This window comes from Entamoeba nuttalli (assembly GCF_000257125.1).
Source record: "Entamoeba nuttalli P19 unplaced genomic scaffold asmbl_4776, whole genome shotgun sequence".
NCBI classification, from domain to species: Eukaryota; Evosea; order Mastigamoebida; family Endamoebidae; genus Entamoeba; species Entamoeba nuttalli.
Genome location: NW_008577039.1, coordinates 1 through 10,038, shown reverse-complemented (window position 1 = coordinate 10,038; position 10,038 = coordinate 1). Strand labels below are relative to the sequence as shown.

The 10,038-nt window shown below is 24.9% G+C and overlaps 6 protein-coding genes across 6 annotated transcripts; 2 read left to right on the top strand and 4 right to left on the bottom strand.

Annotated features, from left to right (window-relative positions):
• Positions 1 to 794: 794 nt before the first annotated feature.
• Positions 795 to 1,646, bottom strand: ENU1_112910 (hypothetical protein; the record flags this gene model as incomplete). The annotated part of the gene is made up of 1 exon (XM_008859600.1): positions 795 to 1,646. The coding sequence occupies one exon, from the start codon at positions 1,644 to 1,646 to the stop codon at positions 795 to 797; it is 852 nt and encodes a 283-aa protein (XP_008857822.1).
• Positions 1,647 to 1,937: 291 nt separating this feature from the next.
• On the bottom strand, positions 1,938 to 3,898 carry ENU1_112900 (protein kinase domain containing protein; the record flags this gene model as incomplete). Its single annotated transcript, XM_008859599.1, has 2 exons — positions 1,938 to 3,785; positions 3,839 to 3,898. The coding sequence occupies 2 exons, from the start codon at positions 3,896 to 3,898 to the stop codon at positions 1,938 to 1,940; spliced, it is 1,908 nt and encodes a 635-aa protein (XP_008857821.1).
• A 197-nt stretch (positions 3,899 to 4,095) lies between these two features.
• Positions 4,096 to 4,392, bottom strand: ENU1_112890 (ribosomal protein L44 protein; the record flags this gene model as incomplete). Its single annotated transcript, XM_008859598.1, has 1 exon — positions 4,096 to 4,392. The coding sequence occupies one exon, from the start codon at positions 4,390 to 4,392 to the stop codon at positions 4,096 to 4,098; it is 297 nt and encodes a 98-aa protein (XP_008857820.1).
• Positions 4,393 to 4,579: 187 nt separating this feature from the next.
• Positions 4,580 to 7,150, bottom strand: ENU1_112880 (hypothetical protein; the record flags this gene model as incomplete). The annotated part of the gene is made up of 4 exons (XM_008859597.1): positions 4,580 to 4,793; positions 4,869 to 6,630; positions 6,716 to 6,966; positions 7,011 to 7,150. 4 exons carry the CDS (start codon positions 7,148 to 7,150, stop codon positions 4,580 to 4,582), a joined length of 2,367 nt encoding a protein of 788 aa, XP_008857819.1.
• A 226-nt stretch (positions 7,151 to 7,376) lies between these two features.
• On the top strand, positions 7,377 to 8,339 carry ENU1_112870 (guanine nucleotide-binding protein subunit beta 2 family 1 protein, putative; the record flags this gene model as incomplete). Its single annotated transcript, XM_008859596.1, has 1 exon — positions 7,377 to 8,339. The coding sequence occupies one exon, from the start codon at positions 7,377 to 7,379 to the stop codon at positions 8,337 to 8,339; it is 963 nt and encodes a 320-aa protein (XP_008857818.1).
• Positions 8,340 to 8,586: 247 nt separating this feature from the next.
• On the top strand, positions 8,587 to 9,701 carry ENU1_112860 (hypothetical protein; the record flags this gene model as incomplete). Its single annotated transcript, XM_008859595.1, has 3 exons — positions 8,587 to 8,976; positions 9,027 to 9,376; positions 9,431 to 9,701. The coding sequence occupies 3 exons, from the start codon at positions 8,587 to 8,589 to the stop codon at positions 9,699 to 9,701; spliced, it is 1,011 nt and encodes a 336-aa protein (XP_008857817.1).
• Positions 9,702 to 10,038: the final 337 nt, after the last annotated feature.

The following is a 10,038-nucleotide window of genomic DNA, read 5'->3' as shown; positions in this document are numbered from 1 at the left end:
ACACTGTGATTTGTTTGTGTTTTATGAAATGACCAAGAGTCTATGAAGTAATATAGAACAAAGTACAAATATTTTGTTTTACTGTTTTATTCCTTTATAGTCCACATCTTATTATCTAAATAATATATAACACAATCAGAGAATAAAAAAAAAATAAAAGAGATTGTTGATGAGTTTCTTATTCTTTATTCAAGTGTTTTAGCTTTACATATTATGAGGTATTTATTATTTGATTTCATTTGAGATAGTTTTCATGTTAGTCTTTATCAAATTTTGTAAATAATGGAAATATTGTTTTTGCATTGTTTCTTTATTCATATTATGCAAAACATACTTTTTTAACAATACTCTCACATAACTTTCAAAAAACTCTATTTCTTTGACTATCTTTTTTTCTTCATAAATTAAAGTCTTTAAAGTGTTTTATAATGTAAGATAGTATTATTCTTAAAAACTTCAATTTGTGCTTAAAACTCTTTGTTGTTCATTTCTTTAATTCCTCCATTTAAATCTAAAATTGAGTTTATATTTGAGTTATTGAAGGAAATAATGTTATTAAGATAGTACTGTTCTTCTAAAAATTAAAGGTTATAACTTAATGTCTTTTTTAAAAATCATTCAACACAAGAGAAAATGTGAGTAATATAACAAATAATATCTATGTGTGTCACTATATCAGAATCAATTTGAAAAGTAAAATAAAAGACATGATGACAAGATATTAGTTAATACTAGACAATTATATAATATTTAAACAAAGAAATACAATAACAAAAAATGTTTGTTATAGTATTCTATATGTTGAACCTTTCTTTAACAAGAATTGGGACTTCAATGCTTTGAATTATTCTTTCAATTTTATTATCTTTTTTCTCAATCTTTTCTTCTGTTTGTTTATTCTGAAGTTGTGTTGATGAAATAAACTTATTTAACCAATTAAGATGACTCTGGTCATCTTTTCCAATACACAATCTTCCAATTGCTGTTCCAGAAAATTCTTTTCTTTCTTGATCAGTAAATCTGCTTAAATCAGCATTTCTGTTTGCAATTTCTTCAAGATAAAGTTCATATCGTTTTTGTTTTTTTCCATCTTCAAATTCTCTTTTAATTGAAATGTCTTTTAATCTCTTTTTAATTTCTTCTTCATTTCTTTTAATTTCATCTGACCCTTTACCAAGTACTTCATTAATCAAGAGATGACTATTTTCTGTTTCTATTACTTTGTCTTGTTCATCTTCTCTTCCAAATGTTACTTCATAGTCTTTGCCTTTTCGTTTAACAATAATACTTTCTTTTCCATCCCATTGGATGTCTTTTAAAAATTTTTGTGCTTCAACAAAACTCATTCCTGATTTTATCAATTTTTCAATCTCTTTTTCCTTTTGTTTAAAGTCAATCCCATCTTCGTCATCAACAATGTCTTCAATTCCAAGTTCAATCTTTTTTCCTTTTCCACCCTGAAAGTATGTAAATCCCATTGGTTCAAATTGTTCAGTTTCAATCTTATCTATTTCCTTGACACTCCCTCCCTCAAAAGCACCATGAAACAATTTTTTTCCATTTGAATCATAAGCGTATTGTAGTCTTGTTTCTTTTAACGCGTTCTTATTGATTTTAAATTGAATATCCTTAATTTTTCTCTTCATAAATATCCTTAAGTAATATCTTTTTTTTATTAGTTTATTTTATTATTCTTTTTATTTAAAATAAAAAACAAATAACAAAAAAACATTTGTTTTTTATACCAAATAAAACTTTATTTTTAATAAATTAAAAATTTATTTTATTTTATGAGATTAAATAGCAATGAAAAAAGCGAATATTATTTCAAAGGAGTTTTTATTTTGTTAAAATTTTTAACAATAACAAAAGAAAGAAGAATTAAATAACAATAAAAGAAAAAGTAAAATAGAAAACAACAATACAAATTATAAATATTAAAATTGAGTATTTTTCCAAGATTCTACTTTCATAACTATTTCATCAATCGAAATTAAACGTTCAGTATTAATTTTCCAACAAGATAATAATAATTCTTTACAAGGAAAAGGTATTGAATTTATTAAAGGAGGACGTTGACCAAGAACAATATTAAGAATAAGATCATCTTTAAGATCAATGTCATCAAAAGGGATTTGATTTGTAATTATTTCCCATAAAATAATTCCAAAACTATAAATATCTGATTTAGTTGTTGGTTTATTACCAGTTAATACTTCAGGTGCTTTCCAAGGAATTGAATCATTTAAAGATAAATTAAATCCAAGACAAATATCACTTAATTTAATTGAATAATTTTGTTCAACTAAAACATTATTTGAATTTAAATTACCATGAATAATAGGAGGATTAAGGTCATGAAGATAAGCTAATCCTTTAGAAATTTCATTAATAATTCTAAATTTTGTTGCTATTGGAATAATTTTTAAATTAGAATGTAATACATTAAATAAAGAATGTTTTGGCATAAACTCCATTAAAAGATATAAATGAGGATATTCAATTGAATAACCAAAATATTGAATAATACAAGGATGTCTAATTTCTTTTATTGTTTTAATATTTTCTTTAATTTGTTCAAATTCATTTGAATTATCAATCATTTGATCTTTTAAAACAAATTTAACACCTTTCCAACTAACCATCCAAATAACACTTTTAGTTTTAATAGAGATTTTGTTATTTAAATATAATTCATTAATATTAATCCAACCTTTAATATTATCTTTCTTTCTTTTATTATAAATTCTGTATATAACAATAAACATTCCAATTGTAATAAGAATAATAATTAATATTGTTAATACAATAAGAATAATTATTCCATATGTTATTTTTTGATTAATTCTAAGTATTACACTATTTGACTTATTTTGTCCATTTAATAAAATAATTATTTCAATTGGTGTAGTTATTCCTTCTGTATTATAAAAACAAAGTACACATTCTTCATTTAAATAAATTCCTCCAACTCTTGTTTCATTAATTCCTTGACTTGATATTAAACATTCTATATTATTTGATTTAATTATTCCTTTTCCACATACTTCAATTTGTTGATTAGATCCTTCATTGTCTTTATAAATTCTTGCACTTTCAAATAAAACGTCATAATAATCAAATGTAACATTTGTTAATGCTGTTAATGGAAAATTTTCACTAAACAATTGAATTTTAATTTGACTTTGATTTTTATTTTTTGGAGTAATACAACTTCTTTGTTGCTCATTTATTTTTTCACTTTCTATTTTAATTCCATTAATTAAACAATAATACTCTTCTTTACTATTAAAATTACTTCCTATAAATGTAATATATGTCCCTCCTTCTATTGGTCCTAATACTGGATAATAATCAATTATATTTAATGCTTCAATTGTAAAAAATTGTATTACTTCTATCTTTGAAATACAAATAATATTTCCTAATCCTCTAAATTGTATTTCTGTTCCTATTTGTCCATATGGTGGTGAATATGTAATTTCTTTATTTTTAACACAATCACTACATTCATCATTTACAACTTCATCTTCTAATTCATATCTCTCTGGTTCATTCTCTCCAACTATAACTTCAATATATGATGGTAATCCATATGAATCAAGTGAATAACTAAGTTGTAAATCTATACTGTAAATTGCCATTGTAACACCACTAGGTCTAGTCTCTAATAATTTCATATTAATTGTATTTGTTTCATTATTACAAGTAGTTGGTCTATACTCAATAGCATTAATTTGGTTAAGAGAATAATTAGGACATTCATGACATTTTAAATTATTATTCTATTTATTATTAATTTTCATTCTATACTTTTAAGTATTTTCTTTAAACAAACAGAAACAAAAACTGTTGAATTAGAGAAAATAATAAATCGTCCCATAGCACACCATATCATCAAAATAATCTCAATCATCTATTCACTTGTTACTTTTTCAAAGATTTTTTTCTCAATTTTTTTCTTTTTTATTCTTTAAACTGCCAAAGATAATCAAAATAAAAGAGAAGAAAAAATCATAAAAGAATTCTTATCACTCTAATTTTATTAAAAAAAAAATATTTCTTAAACCAAGAATAAATGAACAAGATAATTTCTTATTTGTCCTTCTTTTCATTTCCAAGTTCGAAATGTTTGCATCTCTTTAAGCATTTTTGGAGCTTATACTTGCATTTAGTACATTCGATCTTTAAGACAACCTTTTTAGTTGTTTTAGCCTTCTTCTTAAAGACTGGTTTAGTTTGACCTCCAAAACCTTGTTGCTTACGATCATATCTTCTCTTACCTTGGACATGGAGTGAATCTTTTCCCTTTTTATATTGAGAAACTTTATGAGGTGTATGTTTATCACATCTTGGGCAATAGGTCTTTCTGGTCTTTGGGACTACAACCATTGTCTGACTTTTAGGGTTTTTTTTCTTTTGAGTTCCTCTCAAGTTTCTTATATTTTTTTATTATATATTTGTTATAATTATACTATTAATTATAATATAATCAAATACCATTAAAAATTGTAAATATGAAAATTTGTGTGATTGATATGGAATGAAAGAAGATTAATTAGAGAAAAATGAAAGATTTTTATTTCATTAAATATTGGATGACATCTGATGAGATTGGAAGATCTGAAGATGAAGATGAAGAATTTGTTCTTATACAATAACCAAAAAGTGATCTTCTAAAAAGAACTTCAGGATCTGTTTCTGTTTCAAAGAAACTTGATTCATGAATAGCAGGAGGTAAATTTTTAATATATTTTACATAACATTCATTTCGAATGTATAATGCTTCTTTTCTATTACATTAGTATATGTATATTGACTTTTAGACTTATTAAAATTATAAGATAATATGAAATGAAAGAACAAACTTAATAGGTTTTTTGGCATTTATAGGAATTTCTTTCCATAAAGTCCAATTAAATAATTTTTCTAAGTCACTATTCTGACTTGTAGGTGGCATAGAATTAACAATAGTACAATAAGCCATTGGAGAAATTTTTAAACAACCACTTAAAACACATTGTGTAAAAACTCTAAAAGGTAAAACATGATATGCATCAATAACTAAAGCATCAACAGTTTCTCTTTGTCTTGCTTGTAAACCGAATTGATGAAGACAATCTTCGATACAAGCATAAAAATGAATTTTTTCTAAAATAAGGTTATAAGTATGTTTTTCTTCTTCAACACCAATTTGATTTTTATATTTTTCTTTTAAGTAATTATCAAAATTAGTATAACAATGAGAGATACAATGGTTTAATAATTCATCATATTTTCTAACAAATTCTTCTTGTCCTTTTAAATTTTGACCTTCAACAGAAAAAGAGTTTAAGAAAATTAAATTTAAACATTTCTTAAATTCTTTTTCCCAAATATTTCTTTCCATTGGAGTTCTAATTCTTTCTTTTTTTTCAGTAGGTAAACGACCAAACAAAGGTAGTCTTATTTCACAAATTTCTAATTGTTCTTTAATACTTTTAACATCATATGAAATAGGAAAGAAAAATAATGCCTGAAAATAATGTTCCATTTGTTGAGGTGGAAGTCCTTTTAATTTAGAACAACGTATTTCAGCAGGAATACCATAAGTAAAGAAATCAATCAAATAATCTGCAGTAATATTTTCAAATTTAATTGGTAAAAATGGAACAATAGTAAAAGGAACATCTTTAGTTTGACTTAATGTTACATTATGTTGAAATAATAAATGAAGAAAAGTAGATCTATAAGGAGAAGGAGAATAAAGATGTTCAACAAAGAACTGAGGATTATAATCTAATTGAAATAGATTAAATGTATTATCATCAATATATACATTAGTATCTAATCTTCTTAAATGTAATAAATTTGATGTATTTAATGACTTCATTGATTCTACTAAAATGGGTGAATGACCTGGATGAAAATCATAAATTGAAACTCTTTGATCTGAAACAAAAAAGATGAAGTCTGAATCAATAAATATACTTTCATAAGGACTTCCTTTTGGATCTAATGAATGAAGAACACCTTTATCATTACAAATCCATACAATAGCTTTTAATATAAATATATAATAATAAATATCATCTAATAATACTACTTTAATTATTGGTCTTTTAATTCTTGATTCTGGTAATTTACAAAGATATTGTGGTTCAATTAATGGAAATGTTGTTGTTGAAATAAATTGTGAATAATCATTTGTTTGTTTAATAAATGAAGTAGAAATTGAAGACCCTTTTTCATTTAATTTTCTATAACGAGTATACATTTCAATAAATGTTTTAAGTGATGATGCATGATATTTTGCTTGTGTTTTAATTAATGGTTGAAATGGTATTAATTGATACACATCTTTAGATGTAACAATTAATATTCCATTTTTACTTCTTAATGCAAAACAACATGATTCTCCTCCTAATGGATAATTATATGTTTGAATCTTTCTAGAAAATAAACCATTTGATATAGAAACTGTCCATAATGAATCTTGTGTATGCATAATAAAATATGTTTCTTTATCAATAACTTGTGTCATAATTTCTATTTGTCCAATAAATTTATTATCATTATATCCAACTGGAATAAGTTCTTCCATTCTACCATTTTCTGATTGATTAATAATAATATATGTTTTATAATACGCTTTTTTTATTAATTCTCTTTTTATTTTGTTAATAAACTATATTATATAGTTTATTTTATTATTAAATTTAATAAAATAACAAACATTTCATTTCTAAAACAACAATTCCATTTAAACTATCACTAAAACATGCGGTATATAATGAAAAATCATTAATATCAACTCCTCCATGAAATTGTTCTTCTAATTTAAAATAACAATAAACTGACATTTCCATTTTAGATGAAACAAGATAAAATTTAAGGACATGAGTCTTTTGTCTCTTTCCATTCATTGCAATTATTAATACTTTTTCATGTGTTCGTGGATGTTTAGCAACTCCTATAACAAAACATCTATTTATTAAATTACTTTTTTGATAAATTAAATTCTTACAAACATTGGTAAATCTACATCAACTAAACTTCTTTCTTTAATTTTTTCAATTGCTTTTATTATAAAATCAGATTTATCTGTTTCTAAACATCCTTGTGGATGAGCACGTAACATAGACATAACTTCAGTATCTGGTGTTGTCATTTATCCTCAACAAAGTGATTAATCATATTTTCTGTTTCCTTTTCTCTTCTTTTCGTTCTACTTAAAGAAGAACTTTTCATAGAAACATCTATTTGATAATTATCATTTACTATAATTTATAATAAATTTTTTATTATTTTATAATTTCTTTTTTCTCATAAAAAAAACAAAATTAAAAAATAAAAAACTAAAAATTCAACCCTATCAGATTAATCCTTCATTGTTCATGGCTAACAAGAACATCAGTTTTGAACTTAAATCTACCCTTAATGGACATAATGGTGCTGTTACTGCACTTGCTATTGCTACAACTAAAGCTGATACTCTTGTTTCAGGATCACGTGATAAAACTCTTATGACATGGAAAATTGATACAAACTCAGAAGCACAACCAGAAACTATTCTTCCAACTAAATCACTTCATGGACACAGTCATTTCATTAGTGATCTTGTTCTTTCAAACGATGGACAATTTGCTATTTCATCATCATGGGATCATACTTTAAGACTTTGGGATCTTACTAAAATGGAATCAGTTAGAAGATTTGTTGGACATGAAGGAGATGTTATGTCAGTTGCTTTTTCTGCTGATAACACTAAAATCCTTTCTAGTGGACGTGATAAAACTATTAAGTTATGGAATACTCTTGGTAAATGTGTTGCATCTGTTAAAACTGATTCTCATTCTGAATGGGTTTCTTGTGTTAGATTTGTTCCAAATGCTAAAGGAAACAAATTTGTTTCTGCTGGTTGGGATAATCAAGTTAAAACATGGACTCTTGACCAATCATGCAAATTGGAATCAACTATCACTCATCACACTGGATTTATTAATACCGTTGCTTTCTCACCAGATGGATCAATTATGGCTACTGCTGGTAAAGATGGTAATATTGCTTTCTGGACTCTTAATAATGGTACTGGACTTTATGAATTCCTTTATGATGTTGCTGTTAATTGCCAAGTTTATCAAATTGTCTTTGCTGAAAACCCAGAACAATACACTCTTCTTGCTGCTACTGAGCTTGGAGTTGTTGCTATTAAAGATAAAGAAATTGTTGGATTTATGAAGACAAGTAGTTGTATGTCTATTTGTCTCTCTGCTACTAAAGACATAATTTTCACAGGACACGTTGATAACAAGATCAGAATGTGGAAAGTTGGTATTGCTAGTTCTGTTCACGCTTAATTGACCCTCTTTTAATATAACGGTTTTGAGAATAAGATTTAGTTTCATTTGTGTGATTAAATCATTTTTTGGATCTCATTTTGACACGAGATTATATTGAAGAAAAAATGAAAGGAAAAAACAATAATAATATTTTATGATTTTTTGTATAAAAAAAATTTGAAGTTCTTTATTAGTTAAGTTCTTTTTCTTTCTCAAAAGAACTTGAAAATCTTAAAAAATTGGAAATAAAAAGTTAAATAGAAGAATGATGGAAAGAAGGGAAAGTAATGAAGATGATTTTGAATCTATTGTCAAGCTAGACCGGATATCATTTATTCAAGAATTAATGGAAATGGAATTGACGATATCACCTAATGTAGTAACAGATAGTTACAAATCAATAACAACAACATTAGAGTCATTTCTAAAGTTATTACTGGAAATGTTTAAGAAATTTGAAATTGAACTAACTAATGTTCAATTAATTGGAAGTACTGTAAGAACAATTTTATTTGGAGATCTTGATAATAATGATACTTTTGATATTGACTTAGCAATTAAAATTAAATGTGATAGGTTTGATGATGTTCTTCGAGCTGAAGAGGCAACTTTACTTGACTTGTGTAAACAACAAAAAATTAACGCATCATCACAGGTTTGTTCAATAAAAAATATTTATCATATTTTTGTCTTACTCATTTATAGGAAGTTCCACTTTATTTTCTTAATAAAGCACTCGTCTCAGAACCCTTTCCATGGGCATTGATTAGTGTTGGTTCACTTGATTGTGTTGTTGATATTAAAGTATCACCATTTGATGCTCTTTGTGATTTCTCAGTAAATTCATTACGAATTGAATTAAAACAGGTTATTGAACAATCATTAGAATCAACTGCAATTATTCCCATTACATCATCATATAGTGTTCCTTTGGTTGTCAATGATATTCAAAATAAAGTTCTTCATTGGAAAGATAATACAATAAGAAGAATTGGATTACGATATGTTCTGATGAAAGTAAAGGGGTTTAATTTAGAAAATTCAAAAGATGTAATGTTTGTTTTTATTAATTTCTTTTGGTAATGATTCTTCATTATTTATTTATTTAGTTTATTTGGTGAAAACATCTTAAATGAATTTTTTGATAAACCTTCTGAATATTTTCAGACGGAATTATTCAAATTCATTCAGCGTCATTTCTTCAAGAACCAATTCGATTTCACATCAATTTACAAATTCTTAAATATTTTAAACGAAACAATTATCGCTGTAAAAAATCCTTCTCTTCTTTCTTCAGAAGTTGATAAAATAAAGAAGATGTTAGAGATTTTTGAGAAAACTGGAAGGAGGAGTAAAAGAGAAAGATATTTTGAAGAATAAATATTCAACTGTGTATTGTTCAAATTTTGTTTGGTAATTGAGTATTGTTTAATTCAGTTGTTAATTTTTAAGTGTATGAAGTATTATGTATTATTATGCAATTATTACAATTAATAAATAAAACTAAAATATATAACTTGTTTAATATTCATTAACAAAAAATTTAATACGTCTTGATGAAATATTATTCAAGATATATAACCTATTCTTTTTGAAATATTTCTTTAATAATAAATGAAAAGTCAAATATATTAATAAAATGAATATGATAAAGAAGAAGACAATAAAACTGCTTTTAAATAATAAGCAATTAAGTATTAATAGAAATAGCTTCTAT